General features: G+C 46.5%; 1 protein-coding gene across 1 annotated transcript; it reads left to right on the top strand.

Annotated features, from left to right (window-relative positions):
• Positions 1–768: 768 nt before the first annotated feature.
• LOC106609956 (uncharacterized) lies at positions 769–27,248 on the top strand. The gene is made up of 3 exons (XM_014209025.2): positions 769–1,173; positions 10,600–10,914; positions 26,799–27,248. The coding sequence occupies exons 1-3, from the start codon at positions 1,060–1,062 to the stop codon at positions 26,979–26,981; spliced, it is 612 nt and encodes a 203-aa protein (XP_014064500.1). The 5' UTR covers positions 769–1,059; the 3' UTR covers positions 26,982–27,248.

The raw sequence follows: 27,248 nt of genomic DNA, 5'->3' as shown, positions 1-27,248 counted from the left end.
TATAATTTCAAAAATGATTTGTTTCTGGGTGTAGGTTATTAATGCGAACGCATTCTAGATGTTTACAGACTCTGTGCCCTCGTTATTTCTCTAATGCATTGATACAACAGGCTTCCTCTATCCCCGCGATCGACAACAATGTTACTAATCCCGTCCCGGCAGCAGTATAGAACGTTCCGGGAAAGGGAAAAGAAAAACGCGCACTCAACGGTTCAGAAATGTTGTTATTTTTTAAGCCTATGCATATTAGCCTATGATAAATCTTGTGAGACATGAGGCCCTATGCTATGGTTATAAACCCACTTTCCTGTCAATTGACAATAAATAACTATAGAGCCACACAATAACCAAGTAATAACGACTACTTGATCATCAAATCAGCTGAGTTATTCATTTAGGCAGTAAACTGTGACGGACCTTCCTCTGATGTAGCTTATGCCTAGTTAAATAAAGGTTAAATAAACATTTTAAAATGTAAATGTCGCGTTCATGTGCAAGTCGGAACTAGGAAACTCGGAAATGCCAGACTTGCTAACTGGTTGAACGCGGGACGCGTATAACTACAACCAATTAGCAAGTCTGACATTTCCGAGTTTCCTGGTCCCGACTACCGCGTCAATGCATCACTAGTCTTGATGAATAGATTCGTCATTCTGTCAGGCTAATTCGTTTAAACTCTTCATGAATAAATAATAGTTTACCATCGTGCGACTCCTCCCATTCCCACGCCTCCGCTTTAGTTCTCCCGTTAAATTCCACATGCCTGCCTGACATAAGCCTACCGGGGGAAGGGGAGGTGTGGCACTAGACAAGGATATTTAATACTGCAACATAGTAACACAACGGGTAAAGTTGTGGAGGTAAGGGAAGGAATTCGTACACAGAAAGGTATTGAATTAACGGGCTTGGTTGAAGCCCGAGAAAGGGCGGAGACGCGCTTCTTGATGGCTGTCTGACTTTTAGCACTATGAAACAGGAAAACTAGCAGGCATAAGGGAAAGTAAAAAAAAAGAAAACGTTATTGCTATTCGGTGCCAGTCTGTTGCTTCTCTACTGAATATGGCAGGGACACGTACAAGAAGAGGGGCTGGTTTGGAACAGTCCCGAACTGCGAGGGCAGCTGCTCTTGCTGACGAGTTGCACCATGAATGCACTTTTTTATTGGAACTTTATGTAAGTATTTTGTCTAGTGTTAACTAGTGTTAAGTTTGGACAGGCTATTTCATTCTGCTGCATTCTGCTTCGCAGTTATTAACCTGTTATTAGGCCTACTGGTTGCTTGACAAAACATGTTATTTAGCCAGTAGCCTAGCCTATGAAAGGGATATGGAAGATTGGGATATGGAAATGTCTTGATGCACATGGATTGCGATAATGGACATTTATTGATGGATTGATGTGTGTGTGTGTGTGTGTGTGTGTGTGTGTGTGTGTGTGTGTGTGTGTGTGTGTGTGTGTGTGTGTGGCATCCGATCCAGGAGTGGGGGTCCAGGAATGTAACTAGATAAGGAGGGGGTGAATATGTGAATACTCATGCACGCCCCATATAACAAGAATGACAGAGGTGGGATTTTTTTCTGGCGCACATGTCGATGTCCGGACATGCACGTTTTTTCCATGTGCATCGCGTTCTCACTCAATGAATGAACTATGTAAAGGACGGGGTGCGAATGATGAAATTCTTCTTGGTTTTCCGCCAAATAGCCAGATACAATATATCCTCTCTTTCATACGCACACACCTCAACCTGCATAGACTCAGCCCCCTTCCTCTTTTGCTGGGAGGCAGGGAGCGGTTAGGAATGTAACCTTTATCTATCAGCCAACTAATTATAAGACAATGCTTTTGAATCTCCACCCCGGCAGGCAGCCTAGTGGTTGGAGCGTTGGGCCATTAACCGAAAGATATATGGATCAAATCCCCGAGCTGGCAAGATAAAAATCGGTCGTTCTGCCCACTGTTCCCCGGGCGCCAAAGACGCGGATGTCAATTAAGGCAGCCCCCGCATTCTGATTCAGAGGGGTTGGGTTAAATGCCGAAGACACATTTCAGTTGAAGGCATTCAGTTGTACAACTGACTAGGTATTCCCCCAGTGGCGGTTCTAGCTGGTATGGCTCCCTGGGTGAACCCCCACTTCAACCTGAGGTCAACCTACCCCCGCCCCCTCTCCATCTCGTACTTCTGAGTGGGAGACCTTCCCAGGCAGTAGCCTGCCTAGCTCACAAACTAGAATCAGGGCGTCCACTCCGACAAGGTTAATTGACCCACAGGCCCACGCGGTGACATGATATCATTGATGTGATGTGCAAATGAGAGATATAAAATTATATTTTTTAAATATTTTTTATTATTTTTCAACAAAAAAAAATATATATTTGTGCAGGCACCCCATGCCGCCCCCGGCAAGATGCCGCCCTGGGCGGCTGCTCATGTCACCTATGCCTAAATTCATCACTGCCCCTTTCCCAATAGCCTGCAAAATATTAGGCAATAAGGTATCTGCTAAGGTTATAGTGAAACTGTGAAAGTGAAAGTGAAACTAAAACTAACTAATCATTAAAAAAAGTATTTAGTAAACCGAAATAAAATAATTATCAAACCCAATTGAAAAATGTTGGACGTACTGCCAAGTTCTCTAAAATAACATTGGAGGTGGCTTATGGTAGAGAAATGAACATTAAATTCTCTGGCAACAACTCTGGTGGAAATTCCTGTAGTCAACATGCCAATTGCACGCTCCCTCAAAATTGTGGCATTGTGTTGTGTGACAAAACTATTTATTTCAACTCATGAAACATGGAACAAACACTTTACATGTTGCGTTTCGGGTTTTCACATTTTTCTTATGGGAGTTTCAAGCTTTTCAATCTGACGGTTCACATTGAAATTGAATTCATAATTGAAAGGTAGACTCGGCAAGATGACATTGACACAAACAACACCAGATTTTCCAACAGCAAGGCTCAAATCAACATGACAGTGTTGCCATTGATTATAAAATATTTTCTTCGTAATGATGAAATAAACATGTATTTAACCCCCATATCACACAAACTGAAATCATAATATAATATTGTGTTTACACATTGTACAATCACTTAGTGAGAGAGAGCCTCAATTATCCCATTTATTTTGTATATCCACTGTACACATAAATCACAGCAAATTGGTTCTTGTTTTTGGTCACATGGGTCAAACAAAAACACCCTAATGATTGGTTGACAATAGAGCCTTCACAATGCAGTCAATGGCTGCAGGATGAACTTGGTGAAGAGCAACTGCAGCAACTTGCAGTCGATTGTAGTCAAAACTTCATGCCCTTTGATCACATGATTTTTGTAAAGTTTATGCAGTCGACAGGTAGGCTGAAGTCAGACATTTTTTTACCTCAGAATGCAACACAATTTGAAAGGCGGTGACCAACGATTGTCACCAACTTGACAAAAACGATCCGCTCAAACGTGTCCATTGAGATGAGCATGATGCAAGATTATGCTCGTACACAGTCACACATAGTATCTGCGTATTGGCACAGGTGCGCTTCACGCTGCTACGTGGTAGCTACGGGACCAAAACAGCAGAGATGTTTCGCCTCACTCTTCAGTGCTCCTGGTTGTTGCAATAATGTTTACTGTTTACTTCGTGCATCTATGTTATCTCACTGAGTCTACCTTTAAACCTAACCTAACCTATCCTAACCTATGACCTAACCCATCACCTTAGGGCATATCCATCTTAACGGACCCATGAGCACCAACATGTAAAGTTCATAGGAGCATGTCAAATTGGGTGTCAAATGAAAGCCAAGAGTATATATTTTTTAAATTAAGGCAAATATACATTTTCATCCTAAAAATTAGGACCCACTTCTGGTCAAATAGCTGGAAAAGGGGTCTTAAACAGCGTCTAGCATCTTTAAAAGGGTATTAGAAATACACCAATCTACTGTGCTGTACTGTGACATAGAGCGTCTATGATTGGTTCAGATTTGGTCTGGTCCGGAAAAAACAAGCGTGTTCTTGTTTGGGGGCGGAAACAAATAAAATAAACAAGGTTATATACAGGGGGTACTGGTACAGAGTCAATGTGCGGGGGCACAGGTTAGTTGAGGTAATTTATGTAATATGTACATGTAGGTAAAGCTAAAGTGACTATGCATAGATAATAAACAGAGAGTAGCAGCAGCGTAAAAATTAGGTGGGGGGGGGGGTGTCAATGCAAATAGTCCAGGTAGCCATTTTGTTACCTATTCAGGAGTCTTATGGCTTGGTGGTAGAAGCTGTTATGAAGCCTTTTGGACCTAGACTTGGTGCTCCGGTACCGCTTGCCGTGCGGTAGCAGAGAGAACACTCTATGACTAGGGTGGCTGGAGTCTTTGACAATTTTTAGGGCCTTCCTTTGACACCGCCTGGTATAGAGGTCCTGGATGGCAGGAACCTTGGCCCCAGTGATGTACTGGGCCGTACGCACTACCCTCTGTAGTGCCTTGCGGTCGGAGGCCGAGCAGTTGCCATACCAGGCGGTGATGCAACCAGTCAGGATGCTCTCGATGGTGCAGCTGTATAACTTTGAGGATCTGAGGACCCATGCAAAATCTTTTCAGTCTCCTGAGGGGGAATAAGCGTTGGCGTGCCCTCTTCACAACTGTCTTGGTGTGTTTGGACCATGACAGTTCATTGGTGATGTGGACATCAAGGAACTTGATCCTCTCAACCTGCTCCACTACAGCCCCGTCAATGAGAATGGGGGCGTGTTCAGGCCTCACTTTCCTGTAGTTCACTATCTCCTAATATTAAACAGAGTTTTTGGAAAATGTTGTTAAACAACTGAGGGAGATTTTATTGTAATTCTGCTACCAAACTTTGCATCTGCACGGTTATTCCAGTAAATTTGTTTTTGTGAAATTCTTTGTAAATTGTTCAAACTAGTCCTTGTGAGTAGAATCGTATGGTTTGTTAAACTTTGAAATCAATGTTTTGTTTGGCATACATTTTAAAGAGAAAAATCTGAGTCAAAGCATTATTCCGTTACCATGGAATTGCCCCTTATATAAGGGCACAAGGCAAGACCAAATTTCAGACACAGGAGGCAAAATCAAATCAAATCAAATTTATTTATATAGCCCTTCGTACATCAGCTGATATCTCAAAGTGCTGTACAGAAACCCAGCCTAAAACGCCAAACAGCAAGCAATGCATGTGAAAGAAGCACGGTGGCTAGGAAAAACTCCCTAGGAAAAACTCCCTAGAAAGGCCAAAACCTAGGAAGAAACCTAGAGAGGAACCAGGCTATGAGGGGTGCCCAGTCCTCTTCTGGCTGTGCCGGGTGGATATTATAACAGAACATGGTCAAGATGTTAAAATGTTCATAAATGACCAGCATGGTCAAATAATAATAATCATAGTAGTTGTCGAGGGTGCAACAAGCACGTCCGGTGAACAGGTCAGGGTTCCATAGCCGCAGGCAGAACAGTTGAAACTGGAGCAGCAGCACGGCCAGGTGGACTGGGGAGAGCAAGGAGTCATCATGCCAGGTAGTCCTGAGGCATGGTCCTAGGGCTCAGGTCCTCCGAGAGAAAGAAAGAAAGAGAGAAAGAGAGAATTAGAGAGAGCATATTTAAATTCACACAGGACACCGGATAAGACAAGAGAAATACTCCAGATGTAACAGACTGACCCTAGCCCCCCGACACATAAACTACTGCAGCATAAATACTGGAGGCTGAGACAGGAGGGATCAGAAGACACTGTGGCCCCATCCGATGATACCCCCGGACAGGGCCAAACAGGCAGGATATAACCCCACCCACTTTGCCAAAGCACAGCCCCCACACCACTAGAGGGATGTCTCCAACCACCAACTTATCGTCCTAAGACAAGGCCGAGTATAGCCCACAAAGATCTCCGCCACGGCACAACCCAGACAGGAAGACCACGTCAGTGACTCAACCCACTCAAGTGACGCACCCCTCCCATGGACGGCATGGAAGAACACCAGTAAGCCAGTGACTCAGCCCCTGTAATAGGGTTAGAGGCAGAGAATCCCAGTGGAGAGAGGGGAACCGGCAAGGCAGAGACAGCAAGGGCGGTTCGTTGCTCCAGCCTTTCCGTTCACCTTCACACTCCTGGGCCAGACTATACTTAATCATAGGACCTACTGAAGAGATAAGTCTTCAGTAAAGACTTAAAGGTTGAGACTGAGTCTGCGTCTCTCACATGGGTAGGCAGACCATTCCATAAAAATGGAGCTCTATACGAGAAAGCCCTACCTCCAGTCGTTTGCTTAGAAATTCTAGGGACAATTAGGAGGCCTGCGTCTTGTGACCGTTGCGTACGTGTAGGTATGTACGGCAGGACCAAATCGGAAAGATAGGTAGGAGCAAGCCCATGTAATGCATTGTAGGTTAGCAGTAAAACCTTGAAATCAGCCCTTGCCTTAACAGGAAGCCAGTGTAGGGAGGCTCGCACTGGAGTAACATGAACACATGTTTTGGTTCTAGTCAGGATTCTAGCAGCCGTATTTAGCACTAACTGAAGTTTGTTTAGTGCTTTATCCGGGTAGCCGCAAAGTAGAGCATTCAGTAGTCCATTCTAGAAGTAACTAAAGCATGGATGAATTTTTCTGCATCATTTTTGGACATAAAGTTTCTGATTTTTGCAATGTTACGTAGATGGAAAAAGGCTGTCCTTGAAACAGTCTTGATATGTTCTTCAAAAGAGAGATCAGGGTCCAGAGTAACGCCAAGGTCCTTCACAGTTTTATTTGAGACGACTGTACAACCATCCAGATTAATTGTCAGATTCAACAGAAGATCTCTTTGTTTCTTGGGACCTAGAACAAGCATCTCTGTTTTGTCCGAGTTTAAAAGTAGAAAGTTTGCAGCCATCCACTTCTTTATGTCTGAAACACAGGCTTCTAGCGAAGGCAATTTTGGGGCTTCACCATGTTTCATTGAAATGTACAGCTGTGTGTCGTCCACATAGCAGTGAAATTTAACATTATGTTTTCGAATGACATCCCCAAGAGGTAAAATATATAGTGAAAACAATAGTGGTCCTAAAACAGAACCTTGAGGAACACCGAAATTTACAATTGATTTGTCAGAGGACAAACCATTCACAGAGACAAACTGATATCTTTCCGACAGATAAGATCTAAACCAGGCCAGAACTTGTCCATGTAGACCAATTTGGGTTTCCAATCTCTCCAAAAGAATGTGGTGATCGATGGTATCAAAAGCGGCACTAAGATCTAGGAGCACGAGGACAGATGCAGAGCCTCAGTCTGACGTCATTAAAAGGTAATTTACCACCTTCACAAGTGCAGTCTCAGTGCTATGATGGGGTCTAAAACCAGACTGAAGCGTTTCGTATACATTGTTTGTCTTCAGGAAGGCAGTGAGTTGCTGCGCAACAGCTTTTTCAATTTTTTTTGAGAGGAATGGAAGATTCGATATAGGCCGATAGTTTTTTATAATTTCTGGGTCAAGATTCGGCTTTTTCAAGAGAGGCTTTATTACTGCCACTTTTAGTGAGCTTGGTACACATCCGGTGGATAGAGAGCCGTTTATTATGTTCAACATAGGAGGGCCAAGCACAGGAAACAGCTCTTTCAGTAGTTTAGTTGGAATAGGGTCCAGTATGCAGCTTGAGGGTTTAGAGGCCATGATTATTTTCATCATTGTGTCAAGAGATATAGTACTAAAACACTTTAGTATCTCCCTTGATCCTAGGTCCTGGCAGAGTTGTGCAGACTCAGGACAATGGAGTTTTGGAGGAATACGCAGATTTAAAGAGGAGTCCGTAATTTGCTTTCTAATGATCATGATCTTTTCTTCAAAGAAGTTCATACATTTATTACTGCTGAAGTGAAAGCCATCCTCCATTTGCGAATGCTGCTTTTTAGTTAGCTTTGCGACAGTATCAAAAAGACATTTCGGATTGTTCTTATTTTCCTCAATTAAGTTGGAAAAATAGGATGATCGAGCAGCAGTGAGGGCTCTTCGATACTGCACGGTACTATGGTTGAGCTCAACCAAAGGCAGATGGTTGAGCTCCAATATTTATTATACCAAAAGGGGTAGGCAAAAAGCAGGTCGGGAACAGGAGAGAGTTCATAAACCAGGTCAGAGTCCAAACAGTACCAGGCGATAGGCAGGCTCGAGGTCAGGCAGGCGGATACGGCGTCCGGACAGGCAAGGGTCAAAACCAGGAGGGCTAGGAAAAGACAGAGACTGGGAAAAATAGGAGCTGGTTAACTAGGCAAAACGAGACGAACTGGCACAGAGAGACAGGAAACACAGGGATAAATACACCGGGGGCTAATGGGGAAAACAGGAGACACTTAGAGGTGGGTGGAGACAATCACAAAGACAGGTGAAACAGATCAGGGTGTGACACTTTATGCATTTCTTCCCCACAGTTACAAGAAGTTGCATCCCAAAAAACACTAAAACTATACAACACATACATGTCTCCTAGTCTCCCACACATAGGCTTCTTTCTGTCACTAACACTAAAACTATACAACACATACATGTCTCCTAGTCTCCCACACATAGGCTTCTTTCTGTCACTAACACTAAAACTATACAACACATACATGTCTCCTAGCCTCCCACACATAGGCTTCTTTCTGTCAGTAACACTAAAACTATACAACACATACATGTCTCCTAGTCTCCCACACATAGGCTTCTTTCTGTCACTAACACTAAAACTATACAACACATACATGTCTCCTAGCCTCCCACACATAGGCTTCTTTCTGTCAGTAACACTAAAATTATACAACACGTACATGTCTCCTAGTCTCCCACACATAGGCTTCTTTCTGTCACTAACACTAAAACTATACAACACATACATGTCTCCTAGTCTCCCACACATAGGCTTCTTTCTGTCACTAACACTAAAACTATACAACACATACATGTCTCCTAGTCTCCCACACATAGGCTTCTTTCTGTCACTAACACTAAAACTATACAACACATACATGTCTCCTAGTCTCCCACACATAGGCTTCTTTCTGTCACTAACACTAAAACAAAATATACATGTTTTTATAAAACAAGTAAGGTTTATGTAAAAACGAAGTAAACTGAATTTAAAACACAAATCTTAAAACTAATATAAATAAAAACGAATATAAAAACACAAAACTATAATAATCTTGGTTTAGGTAGATCACTCAACATAATACACACATGCGGTTTACGTAAATTCACTCAAGACATAGCCCACACATTTGCTAATGATTTTCAACTGATCTATTACCACGTAGTCATTACTCATAATAATGTGTTGAAATAGATCATGACAGTTAGATCAAGAGCTTGCTGTCTCCGGTTTGCCTTACCTTTGCCCCTCCCTCTAGACAGGTCAATCTATACAATATAGGCCTATCCCTCAAAGTTCATAACTCACTCCACTGCTCCCTGTCTAGTAGCCTTTTACAAACCAATATACACATTTACTTGACCGTTGCTCTTGTATAAGCAGGGCTGCCTTGTCGATGTTACACGGTAATCATTCTACCACACAGGCACAGAATAATTTTCATGGGGGTCAGAATGTTAGCACCTTGGCATAATGTCGTGACTGGGGGTGAAGTACTTGCCCATTTTCCCATGATAGTCTAGGAATCACAGCTCACTCACTATTCTCTGATCTAGATGCAATAGAATATAATAACTTCCTACCACACACACACACACACACACACACACACACACACACACACACACACACACACACACACACACACACACACACACACACCTGTGATGTCACACATCCTGCCTGTTTTTCCCCCTGGAGGGAAGTTGGGGAAGGTTGGTTCTGGTAGTTGAACCAGCCATCCCTTTGAACCACTAACCCCCTTCTGTTAGGGCGGATGTTGTCCTAACCGCAATAGGGTTCAAACATTTGCCAGTTGTTGCTCATCAAGGAAAATTGCTAGACTATCATCGGAAAATGGGCAAACATGCTCTTTACTGGACAGTCTCTTAGGTCAGCTCTTTTGTACTTCCTCGAAGATTCCACATGCAGTTTGGTTTAAATACTAACTCGGAATGAGTGACTTATTCATATATGCATTCCTCATGGCCACAGCTTCCCATTACTACGGTGTCCATATTCGGACAGACTCAGGAGCAGTTAAACGTGGTGTCCATGGTGGTATTGCAAAATACGAAAAAGTGGTGTCTTTGAAACGCTTTCCCAAATTTGTTAAGTCTGTACTTTATATTTTATGAACAAAATACAGTAGTGGCATTCATTAAGCTGTAAACCTTTGTCAATGCCTCATCTCTTTTAGAGAACTGGATTAGCAGTGCTGCCTTTGAGTTGCATCAGCACATTGAGTTTGGTTGTGCTCTATTTGTTGTGTTATGCCTGACTTTGGTCATTTGTGGTGATTCCTTTGCAGTGTAACAGTTTCGTTGTGCAAAAAAAAACATACGTTTTTCTCCACTCACTGTCATGGAAATGTACTTTTAAACACTGCTAATGTGTTTTTTCTTTACATGACATCACCCTCTTCTTTCTCTCCACCTCCATACTCTCTCCATCCCTCCTCCTCACTCCCCATTTCAGAGAAAAAAGGAGGCGTTCTCCGAGGAACTCACCGTCGGCGGGGAGCGCCTGGTGACCGTGCCGCTGCTCTCCTCCCAGCTCTCACCGAATGACAGGTTGTGGCGCCTCTACTCCGCCCTGCAACAGTGCCGGAACCTCCTGGAGCGTGCCATTGGCCTGGAAGAGGGGGTGGGAAACGACGGGGACAGGGTCCAATACGAAAGCCAGAAGAAAACAGTGAGGGACCGGCTGGGGCACCTGCTAGCGAGCACACGGCTCCTCCTGGAGGACGGAGCTGGAACTGCAGCCTTCACTCCTGATCCGAAGAATACTGAGGTACAGAATTACTGGTGTATAGTAAAGTTGCCCCTAGACACTAATCTGGGGTCAGTTTTCAATTTCCCCCACAAAAGTTTAAGGTTAAGATGCAGTACCTACTGGAAACCCTCAGTTAACCCAGCAGGCCTCATTTCAGTACTTGAATACCTATAAAATCCTTCCTCCTTCCTCCTTACTTGGAAGTCATCCTTGATCTGACATGGCTGGTGTGGTGAACATAATGTAGTGTAAACCCTAAGGCTACGGGCCAAAACATGTTGGTTTTAACAGTAACAAAGCATTTTATACACTGACACTGTCTTCCAAGAGAATTGCTGAATTTCCTCTTCCCTTCAGTTTGCTCCTCAATTCATGCACCTTGGTTGCAGAGCAAGGTTCATTTCCCTTTTTAGTGTAAACCAGGGCCACGTATAGAAGACAGATATGACTGGGGGAAACATTTTGCTTTCAGATATCCCTAATATTTCAGATCACTGATGAGTTCAAGGAGGAGAGGAAGAAATTAGGCTTTTGTTATTAAGAACTTATGATAAGCTTATAAACTGTTTATGTAAGGACAATACTTTTTAGTTTAAACAAACAGATTATATTATATTGTTTATTAATCATAGTTGCTTAATAATTATTTATATACGATTAGGTCAAATCAGTTGTTTATATTTACTGTATACAGTTGAAGTCGGAAGTTTGCATACACCTTAGCCAAATACATTTAAACTTAGTTTTTCACAATTCCTGACATTTAATCCTAGTAAAAATTCCCTGTCTGGGGGCCTCCCACAGTGCTAGCTGTGCCACCAGAGATTCTGGGATCGAGCCCAGGCTCTGTCGCAGCCGGCCGCGACCGGGAGGCCCAGCCCCAAAAAAAATTTTGGGGGGCACATGGGGAGTTGGGCAGAGTCAGGATGGAGACCTGAGCCATCTCCCCGTGCTTATTACGGGGAGCGACGGATCAAGAGCGCACCGTGCTATGCGGAAGAGCGCACGGTCTCGCCCATCCACACGCACAGTCCGGTACGGGTGATACCAGCCCCGTACCGGACTAGAGTGGGCATCCAGCCAGGGAGAAGTATGCCTGCGCAATACATCTGGCCACCAGTGCGTCCCCTGGGCCCAGGCTACCCTGTGCCTGCGCTACACACGGCAGCCATCTTGCCTCAGCACAGCCCAGTTCGCCCTGTGCCAGCACTCCTCCCGTGCCGGGCTACAGTAACAATCCAGCCAGGACGGGTTGTGCAGGCTGTGCGCTCCAGACCTCCAGTGCGTGTTCAAGACCCGGTGTATCCTGTTCCTGCTCCTCGCACTAGCCCTGAGGTGCGTGTCCCTAGTCTGGCACTTCCAAAGCCAGCCCTACGCAACAGGCCTTTAGTGCACCTGTCCGGTCCAGTACGTCCTGTTCCTGCTCCTCGCACTAGCCCTGTGGTGCGCGTCCCTAGTCTGGTGTCTCCAAAGCCAGCCCCACGCACCAGGCCTTTAATGTGCAGTCCCCGTCTAGAGCTTTCGGCGACAGTGCCCCGTCTAGAGCTTCCGGCGACAGTGGCCCGTCTAGAGCTTCCGACGACAGTGCCCCGTCCAGTGCTTCCGGCGACGTCCTACAGTCCGGAACCGACAGAGACGGCCCACAGTCCGGAACCGACAGAGACGGCCCACAGTCGCCCTCCAGTCCGGAACCGGCGCAGCCAGAGTCGCCCTCCAGTCCGGAACCGGCGCAGCCAGAGTCGCCCTCCAGTCCGGAACCGGCGCATCCAGAGTCGCCCTCCAGTCCGGAACCGGCACAGCCAGTCGCCCTCCAGTCCGGAACCGGCGCAGCCAGAGTCGCCCTCCAGTCCGAGGTCTCCAGAGACACGCCTCAGCCCGAGGTCTCCAGAGACACGCCTCAGCCCGAGGTCTCCAGCGACACGCCTTAGCCCTGAGCCTTCAGCGGGGGTGGACAGGTTAGGTTGGGGACTAGAGCCAGAACCAGAGCCACCTCCGTAGGGGGCAGTATTGGGGAAGGGGGGGTGTTTGCACAGGAACCGTCGGTGATGGTGGCCACCCTCCCTTCCCTCCCTGTAGTTTTGGTTTTTTTGTTGTGGGGTTTTTGTTTGTCTTATGGTTAAGGTGCATTCGGTGTCTGCACATTTGGGGAGGGGGGTACTGTCACGTCCTGACCAGAAAAGGGGTCATTTTGTTATTGTAGATGGTCAGGACGTGGCAGGGGTGTGTTTGTTTTGTGTGTTTCGGGGTTTTTTGGGTTATGATCTATGTTAATATATTTCTATGTTTGTTCTAGTTCTTATATTTCTATGTTTAGTTTATTGGGCTGACCTTCAATTGGGTGCAGCTGTTACTCATTGCCTCTAATTGAAGGTCCTTGTAACGGCCGTCGTCAGAATTAGACCAAGGTGCAGCAGAGGATGTGTTCATCATTAGAATTTAAAAAAACAAAAGAACACTACAAAAATGAACAAAAACGACAGCAAACAGTCCTGTTAGGAAAATACTCAAAACAGAAACAATTACCCACAAAACCCAAAGGAAAAACATGCTCCTTATGTGTGACTCCCAATCAGCAACAACGAGCTTCAGCTGTGCCTGATTGGGAGCCACACACGGCCCAAAACAAAGAAATACAAAAACATAGAGAAAGGAACATAGAACGCCCACCCAATGTAACACCCTGGCCTAACCAAAATAAAGAACAAAAACCCCCTCTCTATGGCCAGGGCGTTACAGTACCCCCCCCCAAAGGTGCGGACTCCGGCCGCAAAACCTGACTCTGAAGGGGAGGGTCCGGGTGGGCCTTCTTACGGCGGCGGCTCAGGTGCGGGACGTGGCCTCTGCTCCACCCTTGGCGTCGCCCTCTTAGGTGGCGCACCTGGCTGTGCCGAAGGTCTGGTGGGTGACCCTGACTGCGCCCGGCTGGCGGGCGGTGATGGCTGCGCCCGGCTGGCGGGCGACCCTGGTTGCGCCCGGCTGGCGAGCGGTGATGGTTGTGCCTGGCTGGCGGGCGACCCTGGTTGCGCCCAGCTGGCGGGGGGCGATGGCTGTGCCCGGCTGACGGGCGGCGATGGCCGCGCCCGGCTGGCGGGCGGCGATGGCTGCACCCGGCTGGCGGGCGGCGATGGCTGCACCCGGTTGGCGGGCGACCCTGGTTGCGCCCGGCTGGCGGGCGTCCCTGGCGGCTCCGGCGGCACTGACCCAGGATTCACCAGGCTGGGGAGATATGAAGGAGGCCTGGCCATGGGCGCAGGCACAGGACTCACCAGTCTGGCGGGTGGCTCTGGCGGCTCCGGCGGCTCCGGGCTGGCGGGCGGCTCTGGCCCAGGATTCACCAGGCTGGGGAGACATGATGGAGGCCTGGCCGTGGGCACAGGCACAGGACTCACCAGGCTGGGGAGACATGACAGAGGCCTGGCCCTAGGCGTAGGCACAGGACTCATCGGGCTGGCGGGCGGCTCTGACTGCTCTGGACAGGCGGGCGGCTCTGGCAGCTTCGGACAGGCGGGTGGCTCTGGCGGCTCCGGACAGGCGGGCGGCTCTGGCGGCTCCTGACTGGCAGGCGGCTCTGGCGGCTCCTGACTGGCGGCCGGCTCTGGCGGCTCCGGACTGGCGGGCAGCTCTGGCAGCTCCGGACTGGCGAGACCAGCTGGAGGCCTAGTCCTGGGAGGTGGCACAGGACGGACCAGGATGGGGAGACCCACTGGAGGCCTAGTCCTGGGAGGTGGCACAGGACGGACCAGGATGGGGAGACCCACTGGAGACCTGGTCCGTGGAGCAGGCACAGGACTGACCAGGATGGGGAGACCCACTGGAGGCCTGGTCCGAGGAGGAGGCACAGGATAAACCGGGCTGTGGGGGAGCACTGGAGTTCTGGTACGGACGCTCTTTACCCACACTCCAGGCTGAATGCCCACTTTGGCCCGGCACGGGCAGAGAGCAGGCATTGGGCGAACTGGACCCTCCCAGCGCTCTGGAGACACAGTGCGCAATGCCGGCGCAGGATAACCTGGACCGAGGAGGCGCACTGGAGACCAGACGCGCTGAGCTGGCACCATCCGCCCTGGCTCGATGCCTGCACTCGCATGGCACTTGTGGGGTCTGGTATGTAGCGCACCGGGCTTTGAACGGGCACTGGGGACACCGTGCGCTCCACAGCATAACACGGTGTCTTACCAGTACCACGCTGCTTCCGGTAAGCACGGGGAGTTGGCTCAGGTCTACCGCCTGACTCCGCCAATCTCCCCGTGTGCCCCGCCCAACTTTTTTGGGGGGCTGCCTCCCGTGTCCGTTGCGCTCCCTTTCCTCATACCAGCGCCTCTCAGCTCTCGCCGCCTCGATCTCCCACTGCGGGCGGCGATAATCCCCAGCTTGTGCCCATGGTCCTTTCCCGTCCAGGATTTCCTCCCAAATCCACGACTCCAGATAGCTTTTCTCCTGGTGCCTCTCCTTGTGCTGCTCCTTCCTCCGCTGCTTGGTCCGTTGTTGGTGGGTAATTCTGTAACGGCCGTCGTCAGAATTAGACCAAGGTGCAGCAGAGGATGTGTTCATCATTAGAATTTTAATTAAAAAACAAGAGAACACTAAAAAAATGAACAAAAACGACAGCAAACAGTCCTGTTAGGAAAATACTCAAAACAGAAACAATTACCCACAAAACTCAAAGGAAAAACATGCTCCTTATGTGTGACTCCCAATCAGCAACAACGAGCTTCAGCTGTACCTGATTGGGAGCCACACACGGCCCAAAACAAAGAAATACAAAAACATAGAGAAAGGAACATAGAACGCCCACCCAATGTAACACCCTGGCCTAACCAAAATAAAGAACAAAAAACCCCTCTCTATGGCCAGGGCGTTACAGTCCTATTTAGCAGGGGTGTTTTTTCCATGGGTTTTGTGGGTAGTTGTTCCGTGTATAGCTGTGAGCCTCACAGGACTGTTTTTCATTGTTGTTTTTGATAATAGTGTTTTGTTTTGTTTTTCATCAAATAAAAGAAGATGAGTATTCATATCCCCACTGCGTTTTGGTCCCATTCTTACGACGACTGTGACACAGTTTTGTAGGCCTCCTTGCCTGCACACGCTTTTTCAGTTCTGCCCACACATTTTCTATGGGATTGAGGTCAGGGCTTTGTGATGGCCACTCCAATACCTTGACTTTGTTGTCCTTAAGCCATTTTGCCACAACTTTGGAAGTATGCTTGGGGTCATTGTCCATTTGGAAGACTCATTTGCGACCAAGCTTTAACTTCCTGACTGATGTCTTGAGATGTTGCTTCAATATATCCACATCATTTTCCATCCTCATGATGCCATCTATTTTGTGAAGTGCACCAGTCCTTCCTGCAGCAAAGCACCCCCACAACATGATGCTGCTGCCCCCGTGCTTCACGGTTGGGATGGTGTTCTTCGGCTTGCAAGCCTCCCCCTTTTTCCTCCAAACATAACGATGGTCATTATGGCCAAACAGTTCCATTTTTGTTTCATCAGACCAGAGGACATTTCTCCAAAAAGTACGATCTTTGTCCCCATGTGCAGTTGCAAACCGTAGCCTGGCTTTTTTATGGTGGTTTTGGAGCAGTGTAGTCTTCCTTGCTGAGCGGCCTGAGCTGACTCGTTTTACTGTGGATATAGATACTTTTGTACCTGTTTCCTCCAGCATCTTCACAAGGTCCTTTGCTGTTGTTCTGGGATTGATTTGCACTTTTCGCACCAAAATACGTTCATCTCTAGGAGACAGAACATGTCTCCTTCCTGAGCGGTATGATGGCTGCGTGGTCCCATGGTGTTTATACTTGCGTACTATTGTTTGTACAGATGAATGTGGTACCTTCAGGCGTTTGGAAATTGCTCCCAAGGATGAACCAGACTTGTGGAGGTCTACAATTTTTTTTCTGAGTTCTTGGCTGATTTCTTTTGATTTTCCCATGATGTCAAGCAAAAAGGCACTGAGTTTGAAGGTAGGCCTTGAAATACATCCACATGTGCACCTCCAATTGACTCAAATTATGTCAATTAGCCTATCAGAAGCTTCTAAAGCAATGACATCACTTTTCTGGAATTTTCCAAGCTGTTTAAAGGCACAGTCAACTTAGTGTATGTAAACTTCTGATCCACTGGAATTGTGATACAGTGAAATATTCTGTCTGTAAATAATTGTTGGAAAAATTACTTGTGTCATGCACAAAGTAGATATCCTAATTGACTTGCCAAAACTATAGTTTGTTATCATGAAATTTGTGGAGTGGTTTAAAAATAAGCTTTAATGACTACAACCTAAGTGTATGTAAATTTCCGACTTCAACTGTATATACAATGGGGTCTAAAATTATTGACACCCTTAATATAGATGAGCAATAATGGCTGTATAAAATAAGTAATTCAAACACTGAGCTATATATTATGCTAAAAGAAATTGGGAAATTATATTACTTTATACTAATACAATTGCTCAGAGAAATAGTTTGTGTAACAAGAGACATTTTATTATTTTAAAAAGGTAGGTTTCAACATTTTTGACACCACTTTTTCAAAACCTTTCAAAACCTCACCTTATGACGATAACAGCACTTAACCTTTTCAAAAATGTTTTATAAATTGGAGAACACATTGGGAGGGATCTTAGACTATTCCTCCATACAGAATCCTTCCAGATCTTAGATATTCTTTGTCTGCTCTTGTGGACTGCCCCCTTCAATTCAAACCACAGGTTTTCAATGGGTTTCAAGTCCGGAGACATAACTTTCTGCATTTATAAAGGCACTTCACAGGTGTTGCTCTGTTGGAAACAATATGAGGGTTTGGAGTGGATGAGGCACAGTAACAGTGGAATTTTTTATATTGTCACACCAGATAGGTGGGGTGAAATGTGTTGTTTTACAGGGTCAGCCATAGTATTACGGACAATTTTACGGCCAATTAACAATTTCTGTGGATTTTCATATCAAATCACATTTTATTTGTCACATGCGCCGAATACAACAGTTGTAGATAGACCTTCCTGTGAAATGCTTACTTACAAGCCCTTAACTAACAATGCAGTTTCAAGAAAAATTGGAGTTAAGAAAATATTTACTAAATAAACTAAAGTAAAAAAAGAATAGAGTAACAGTAAAATAACAGTAACGAGGCAAAATAAAGGGGGTACCGGTACCGAGTCAACGTGATTTTGATGTGTGCTTGGGGTAATTGTCTTGCTGGAAGATCCACTTGCAGCACTGGTGTGCGTGGCCAAAGACCTCATTTTCATGTAATCTGACCAAAGCAGTGGCTCCAATCCAAGTGGCAATTTGTTGGACATTTGCTGGATGACATGAAAATAGAGCTCTTTGGCCACGCACACCAGTGGTGGGGTTGGCATCGAAATGAGAATATATGAGCAGAAAATCCCATACCTACTGTAAAATATGGTGGTGGATCTTTGATGTTATGGGGCTATTTTGCTTCCACTGGTCCTGGGGCACTTGTTAAGGTCAACAGCATCATTATCTTTACCCAGTATTTTAGCCCAAAACTTGGTTGCCTCTGCCAGGAGGCTGAAATTTGGCCACAAGTGGATCTTCCAGCAAGACAATAATCCCAAGCACACATAAAAATCCACAAATAAATTCTTAAATTGGCCATAAAATCAACATTTTGCAATGGCCATCTCAGTCTCCGGACTTGAAACGCAAATCAAATCAAATTGTATTGGTCACATACACATTTTTACCAAATGTTATTGCAAGTTTAGCGAAATGCTTGTGTTCCTAGGTCCAACAGTGCAGTAGTATCTAACAATTCACAACAATACACACAAATCTAAAAGTAAAAGAATGGAATTGTCACGTCCTGACCACAGTAAGTTGTTATTTTCTATGGTAGAGTAGGTCAGGGCGTGACAGGGGGTGTTTGTCTGTTTTGTGTATTTCTATGTTTAGTTTCTAGTTTTTGTATTTCTAGATTAGTTTTTGTTTGGCATGACCTCCAATTAGAGGCAGCTGTTTGTCGTTGTCTCTAATTGGAGGCCATATTTAAGTTGATGTTTGTCTCACTGGTGTTTGTGGGTGATTCCTTTTGTGAGTAGTGTATGCCTGCTCTGCGTCACGGCTTTCTTATTTTGTATTCCCTGTTTATTGCATTTAGTTTCACTATTGAATAAAAGATGTGGAACTACGATCACGCTGCGTATTGGTCCGATCCTTCCGAAAGCCCTGACAGAATCACCCACCAACCAAGGACCAAGCAGCGTGGTGTGGAGCAGCGGGAGTCGTGGACGTGGGAGGAAATCCTGGATGGCAAAGGACCCTGGAGGCAGGCTGGGGAGTATCGCCGTCCGAAGGAGGAGATCGGGGCAGCAAGAGCAGAGCGGCGATACTTTGAGGCGCGATATCCACCAAGAGGCAAGGACGAGAGGCAGCACCAAACATTTTTTTTGGGGGGGCACACGGGCAGATTGGCTAAGGCGATTTTAAGACCTGAGCCAACTCCCTGTGCTTACCGTGGGGAGCGAGTTACCGAGCAAGCACCTGCTTATGCGGTGGTGCACACTGTGTCGTCAGTGCGCACTCACAGCCCGGTGCGCTCGGTGCAAGCTCCTCACCGTTGCCGTGCTAGAGTTGGCCGTCAGCCAGGTCGAAGTTCAGCGTATCTGGTCTCCAGTGCGTCTCTTCGGTCCAGGTTATCCTGCGCCTCCGGAGCCCAGTACGTCCTGTGCCTCCTCCTCGCACTCGCCCTGAGGTGCGTGTTACTAGTCTGGCGCCTGCTGTCAGTCCCACGCATCAGGCCTCCAGTGCGCCTGCCCAGTCCGGGGTGTCCTGTTCCTGCTCCCCGCACTCGCCCTGAGGTGCGTGTTACTAGTCTGGCGCCTCCTATGCCAGTCCCACGCATCAGGCCTCCAGTGCACCTGCCCAGTCCGGGGTGTCCTGTTCCTGCTCCCCGCACTCACCCTGAGGTGCGTGTTACTAGTCTGGCGCCTCCTATGCCAGTCCCACGCATCAGGCCTCCAGCGACGCTCCTCAGCCCGGAGCCTCCAGCGACGCTCCTCAGCCCGGAGCCTCCAGCGACGCTTCTCAGCCCAGAGCCTTCAGCGGTGGTCTGCAATCCAGAGCCTTCAGCGGTGGTCTGCAACCCAGAGCCTTCAGCGGAGGTCTGCAGCCCAGAGCCTCCAGCGACGCTCCTCAGCTCAGAGCCTCCAGCGACGCTCCTCAGCCCGGAGCCTCCAGCGACGCTCCTCAGCCCGGAGCCTCCAGCGCCGCTTCTCAGCCCAGAGCCTTCAGCGGTGGTCTGCAATCCAGAGCCTTCAGCAGTGGTCTGCAACCCAGAGCCTTCAGCGGAGGTCTGCAGCCCAGAGCCTCCAGCGACGCTCCTCAGCCCAGAGCCTCCAGCGACGCTCCTCAGCCCAGAGCCTTCAGCGGAGGTCTACAGCCCAGAGCCTTCAGCGGAGGTCTGCAGCCCAGAGGCGGTCTGCAACCCAGAGCCTTCAGAGGCGGTCTGCAACCCAGAGCCTTCAGAGGCGGTCTGCAACCCAGAGCCTTTAGCGGCGGTCTATAGCCCAGAGCCTTCAGCGGCGGTCTATAGCCCAGAGCCTTCAGCGGCGGTCTGCAGCCCAGAGTCTTCAGCGGCGGCCTTTAGCCCAGAGTCTTCAGCGGCGGCCTTTAGCCCAGAGTCTTCAGCGGCGGTTGGCGGTCCGATGCCTCCGACGATGATCCATGGTCTGGTTCCTCTGGACATACAGAAGCGGGGGGATCAGCGGGCGGTGGGGGTACTGCGCCCGGAACCAGAGCCGCCGCCATAGACATTTGTCACCCACCCTACCCTCCCTTTGTGTTGTGGTTTTTTTGGGGGGGGGGTTTGTTGTTTAGTTTTTTGGTTTTGTAGGTACGGTCGGGGTCCGCACCTTTGAGGGGGGGGTACTGTCACGTCCTGACCATAGTAAGTTGTTATTTTCTAGGTCAGGGCGTGACAGGGGGTGTTTGTCTGTTTTGTGTATTTCTATGTTTAGTTTCTAGTTTTTGTATTTCTAGATTAGTTTTTGTTTGGCATGACCTCCAATTAGAGGCAGCTGTTTGTCGTTGTCTCTAATTGGAGGCCATATTTAAGTTGATGTTTGTCTCACTGGTGTTTGTGGGTGATTAATTTTGTGAGTAGTGTATGCCTGCTCTGCGTCACAGCTTTCTTATTTTGTATTCCCTGTTTATTGTTTATTGCATTTAGTTTCACTATTGAATAAAAGATGTGGAACTACGATCACGCTGCGTATTGGTCCGATCTTTCCGAAAACCCTGACAGGAATTAAGAAATGTATACACTGCCGTTAAAAGGTTTGGGGTCACTTAGACATTTCCTTGTTTTCCATGAAAACATACATGAAATGAGTTACAAAATGAATAGGAAATATAGTCAAGACGTTGACAAGGTTATAAATAAGGATTTTTAATTGAAATAGTTGTGTCCTTCAAACTTTGCTTTAGTCAAAGAATCCTCCATTTGCAGCAATTACAGCCTTGCAGACCTTTGGCATTCTAGTTGTCAATTTGTTGAAGTAATCTGAAGAGATTTCACCCCATGCTTCCTGAAGCACCTCCCACAAGTTGGATTGGCTTGATGGGCACTTCTTACGTACCATATGGTCAAGCTGCTCCCACAGCAGCTCAATAGGGTTGAGATCTGGTGACTGTGCTGGCCACTCCATTATAGACAGTAAACCAGCTGACTGCCTCTTCCCTAAATAGTTCTTGCATAGTTTGGAGCTGTGCTTTGGGTCGTTGTCCTGCTGTAGGAGGAAATTGGCTCCAATTAAGCGCCATCCACAGGGTATGGCATGGCATTGCAAAATGGAGTGACAGCCTTCCTTCTTCAAGATCCCTTCTACCCTGTACAAATCTCCCACTTTACCACCACGAAAGCACCCCCAGACCATCACATTGCCTCCACCATCTCACAAATGTTCATCTTTGTGATCCGAACACCTCAAACTTAGATTTGTCTGTCCATAACACTTTTTTCCAATCTTCCTCTGTCCAGTGTATGTGTTCTTTAGCCCATCTTAATCTTTTCTTTTTATTGGCCAGTCTGAGATATGGCTTTTTCTTTGCAACTCTGCCTAGAAGGCTAGCATCCCGGAGTTGCCTCTTCACTGTTGATGTTGAGACTGGTGTTTTGCTGGTACTATTTAATGAATCTGCCAGTTGAGGACTTGTGAGGCGTCTGTTTCTCAAACTAGATACTCTAATGTACTTGTCCTCTTGCTCAGTTGTGCACCGGGGCCTCCCACTCCTCTTTCTATTCTGGTTAGAGCCAGTTTGTGCTGTTCTGTGAAGGGAGTAGTACACAGCGTTGTACGAGATCTTCAGTTTCTTGGCAATTTCTCACATGGAATAGCCTTGATTTCTCAGAACAAGAATAGACTGTCGAGTTTCAGAAGAAAGTGCTTTGTTTCTGGCCATTTTGAGCCTTTAATCGAACCCACAAATGCTGATGCTCCAGATACTCAACTAGTGTAAAGAAGGCCAGTTTTATTTCTTCTTTAATCAGGACAACACTTTTCAACTGTGGTAACATAATTGCAAAAGGGTTTTCTAATAATCAAATAGCCTTTTAAAATGATGAACTTGGATTAGCTAACAACGTGCCATTGGAACACAAGAGTGATGGTTGCTGGTGATGGGCCTCTGTACGCCTATGTAGATATTCCATAAAAATCTGCCGTTTTCATAGTCATTTACAACATTAACAATGTCTACACTGTATTTGTTATCAATTTGATGTTATTTTAATGGACACATTTTTTTACATTTTCTTTCAAGAACCAGGACATTTCTAAGTGACCCCAAACTTTCGAACGGTAGTGTAAATATTAGGACGAGCAATGTAGGAGTGGCATTGACTAAAATACAGTAGAATAAAATACAGTATATACATATGAGATGAGTAAAGCATTATGTAAACATTATTAAAGTTACTAGTGTTCAATTATTAAAGTGACCAGTGATTCCAAGTCTATGTATATAGGGCAGCAGCCTCTAAGGTGCTGGGTTGAGTAACCGGGTAGTAGCTGGCTAGTGATTGCTATTTAACAGTCTGATGGGCTTGAGATAGAAGCTGTTTTTCAGTCTCTCGGTCCCAGCTTTGATGCACCTGTACTGACCTTGCCTTCTGGATGATATGGGGGTGAACAGGCCGTGGCTCGGATGGTTGATGTCCTTGATGATCTTTTTCGCCTTCCTGTGACATCGGTGCTGTAGGTGTCCTGGAGGGCAGGTAGTGTGCCCCCGGTGATGTGTTGGGCAGACCGCACCACCCTCTGGAGAGCCCTGCGGTTACGGGCAGTGCAGTTGCCGTACCTTCTCCACTGCGGTCCCGTCGATGTGGATAGGGGCGTGCTCCCTCTGCTGTTTCCTGAAGTCCACGATCAGCTCCTTCATTTTGTTGACGTTGAGGGAGAGGTTATTTTCCTAGCACCACTCCGCCAGAACCCTCACCTCCTCCCTGTAGGTGGTCTCGTCATTGTTGGTAATCAGGCCTACTGCTGTTGTGTCGTCTGCAAACTTGATGATTGAGCTGGAGGCGTGCGTGGCCACGCAGTCATGGGTGAACATGGAATACAGGAGAAGGCCGAGCACGCACCCTTGTGGGGCCCCAGTGTTGAGGATCAGCAAAGTGGAGGTGTTGTTTCCTACCTTCACCACCTGGGGGTGGCCCGTCAGGAAGTCCAGGACCCAGTTGCACAGAGCGGGGTTCAGACCCAGGGCCCCGAGCTTAATGATGAGCTTGGAGGGTACTAAGGTGTTGAAGACTGAGCTATAGTCAATGAACAGCTTTCTGACGTAGGTATTCTTCTTGTCCAGATGGGATAGGGCAGTGTGCAGTGCGATGGCGATTGCATTATCTGTCCATCTATTGGGGTGGTATGCAAATTGAAGTGGGTCTAGGTTGTCAGGTAAGGTAGAGGTGATATGATCCTTAACTTCTATGGGCTAGGTGGGACGTCGCCGTCCCACTCTATTCAACAGCCAGTGGAAGAGGGTGGCGGGAAATACAAAACCTCAAAAATGCAATAATTTCAATTTTTCAAACATACGACTATTTTACACCATTTTAAAGACAAGGCTCTCGTTAATCTAACCCCATTGTCCGATTTCAAAAAGGCTTTACAGCGAAAGCAAAACATTAGATTATGTTAGGAGAGTACATAGCCACAAATAATCACACAGCCATTTTCCAAGCAAGCATATATGTCACATAAACCCAAAACACAGCTAAATGAAGCACTAACCTTTGATGATCTTCATCAGATGACACTCCTAGGACATTATGTTATACAATACATGCATGTTTTGTTCAATCAAGTTCATATTTATATCCAAAAACAGCTTTTTACATTGGCGTGTGATGTTCAGAACATGCATTCCCACCCAAAACTTCTGGTGACTTTACTAAATTACTCACCATAAACATTGACAAAATACATAACAATTATTTAAGAATTATAGATACAGAACTCCTTTATGCAATCGCTATGTCAGATTTTAAAATAGCTTTTCGGCGAAAGCACATTTTGCAATATTCTGAGTATATAGCTCAACCATCACGGCTAGCTATTTTGACACCCGCCAACTTCGGTGCACACTAAACTCAGAATTACTATTAGAAAAATGGTATTACCTTTGCTGATCTTCATCAGAATGCACTCCCAGGACTGCTACTTCCACAAGAAATGTTGTTTTTGTTCCAAGTAATCCATAGTTATGTCCAAATACCTCTGTTTTGTTTGTGCGTTCAGGTCACTATCCAAAGGGTAACACGCGAACGCATATCGAGACAAAAAAAGTCTAAATGTTCCATTACCGTACTTAGAAGCATGTCAAATGCTGTTTAAAATCAATTTTTATTATATTTTTCTCTTAAAATTGCGATAATGTTCCAACCGGACAATAGTGTATTCATTCAAAAAGGAAAAGAAAAAACAGCATGGTCGCGGGACCGCGCATTTCCAATCTCTTAGTCACCGGGCAGACCACTGACAAACTGACCTACTATACTCTGCCCAGAGACAGGAGACGCCTCAATCCGCTTTCTGAAGGCTTTAGAGAGCCAATGGAAGCCTTAGAAAGTGCAACGTAACCCCAGGGATACTGTAGTTTCGAAAGGGTCTAGAAAGAAGAACTACAAATTCGCAGACAGGCCACTTCCTGCTTGGAATTTTCTCAGGTTTTTGCCTGCCATATGAGTTCTGTTATACTCACAGACACCATTCAAACAGTTTTAGAAACTTCAGAGTGTTTTCTATCCAAATCTACTAATAATATGCATATTCTTGTTTCTGGGAAAGAGTAAGCAGTTTAATTCGGGTACATTTTTTATCCGGCCGTGAAAATACTGCCCTCTAGCCCAGACAGGTTAACTAGCCTCTAGTGAGTGCTACGGGGAGATAGTAATTTAGTTCAGTTACCTTTGCTTTCTTGGGTACAGGAACAATGGTGGACATCTTGAAGCAAGTTGGGACAGCAGACTGGGATATGGAGAGATTGAATATGTCCGTAAACACTCCAGCCAGCTGGTCTGCGCATGCTCTGAGGATGTGTCTATGGATGGCGTCTGGGCCGGCAGTCTTGTGAGGTTTAACATGCTTAAATGGCTTACCGTTGTCTTGCCCTTGTCCCTGATGTCTCTCTGGAAGGAGATCCTCATCCTGAGCTCGTCTACTTTGTTGTCATGAGACTGAACATTAGCAAGTAATATACTCGGAAGCGGTGGATGGTGTGCATGCTTCCTGAGTCGAACTAGAAGTCCACTCCGAATACCTCTTCTCCACCGGTGGCGTCTTGGAGCAGCCTCTGGGATAAGTTAAATTGCCCTGGGGGGTGCGCGAACAAAGGATCCAATTCTGGAAAGTTGTATTCCTGGTCGTAATGCTGGTGAGTTACCGCCGCGCTGATATCCAAAAATTATTTCCATCTGTATGTAATAACACAAAAAACATTCTGGGCTGATAATGTAATAAATAACACACAAAAAAATCATAATACTTCAAAGTTGCTTAGGAGCTAGAAGCAGAGCTTCCATGTCTGTCGGCGCCCTCTTGCTAAACCATTGAAAACCTGTGGTTTGAACAGAAGAGGGCAGTTTATAAGTGCAGACGAAGGATATCAATGAGGAATGGTCTAAGATCATTCCTCATTGGAGGAAAAATATTACTTGTAAAACAAAGTCTCTTTCTCTGAGCAATTGTATTATTATAAAATAATGTATTTTCCCCATTTTTTTTGCGGTTATAATATAGCTCAGTATTTTAATTATTTATTTTATACAGTCATGTTTGATCATCTTTATCAAGGGTGTCAATAATTTCAGACCCCACTGTATGTTCTCGTGCAGTGTTTCCTAATCTATTCATGGGGCACATCCCAGGCGTTAGTTAGTCCACCAGTTGAATCAGGTGTGCTAGTGCTAGAACAAAAATATACAACCCTCTGTAACGGCTCTCGTTGGTGGTAGGAAGAGTGGACCAAAGCGCAGCGTGGAAAGTGTTCATGATACTTTTATTCAAAAAACACTTAAACAAAATACAAAAGGCAAAAACGAAAGCGCACAGTCCTGTCAGGCACAGATACTAAACAGAAAACAAGATTCCACAAACTCAGGTGGAAAACAGGCTGCCTAAGTATGATTCCCAATCAGAGACAACGATAGACAGCTGCCTCTGATTGGGAACCACACTCGGCCCAAAAACAAAGAAACAAAAAACATAGAATTTCCTACCCGTTTCACACCCTGATCTAACCAAACATAGAGAATAACATGGATCTCTAAGGTCAGGGCATGACACCCTCGGGTTCTCCGGGGAACAGATTGGGAAGCACTGTCCTAACACATCTCTCTTCCTCTCCCTCTCTCTGTCTCTCCCCCCCCGTGAGTAGATAGGTAGTCCGGTGAACGGCGGCCCGTTTCAGCTAAAGCTCTGGATCTACCGCATCTTCAACGAGCTGGAGTACTGGACGCTCGCCGCCTCCAAGACCCTGAAGGCCCTGCACTCCGACGGAGCCGCCCCCAAGGAGCGCGGAACGAGGGGGAGGCCAAGAGGGAGGAGGACCCGGAGATGAGATAGTAGAGATTGGAAGAAGTAGCCTGTGAGTGAGGAACGAGAGAGCAGGGGGGAGAGAGGGGGAGAGAGAGAGGTAACGATGGAAAGAAAGAGAGAGAGATAGAGAGGTAGCGACGGAAAGAAAAAGAGAGAGAGGGAGAGGTAGCGATGGAAAGAAAGGGAGAGAGATAGAGAGGTAGCTTGAGAGGATGAGGTAGGAGGATCTGATGTGGAAGAAGAAAGAGAGAAGGCATGCAGGAGTCCGAAAGTCTGAGAGAGAGAGATG

This window comes from Salmo salar, chromosome ssa08 (assembly GCF_905237065.1).
Source record: "Salmo salar chromosome ssa08, Ssal_v3.1, whole genome shotgun sequence".
Taxonomy (NCBI): Eukaryota; Metazoa; Chordata; class Actinopteri; order Salmoniformes; family Salmonidae; genus Salmo; species Salmo salar.
The sequence above is the reverse complement of the archived record's forward strand: the minus strand, read 5'-3'. Positions and strand labels throughout refer to the sequence as shown.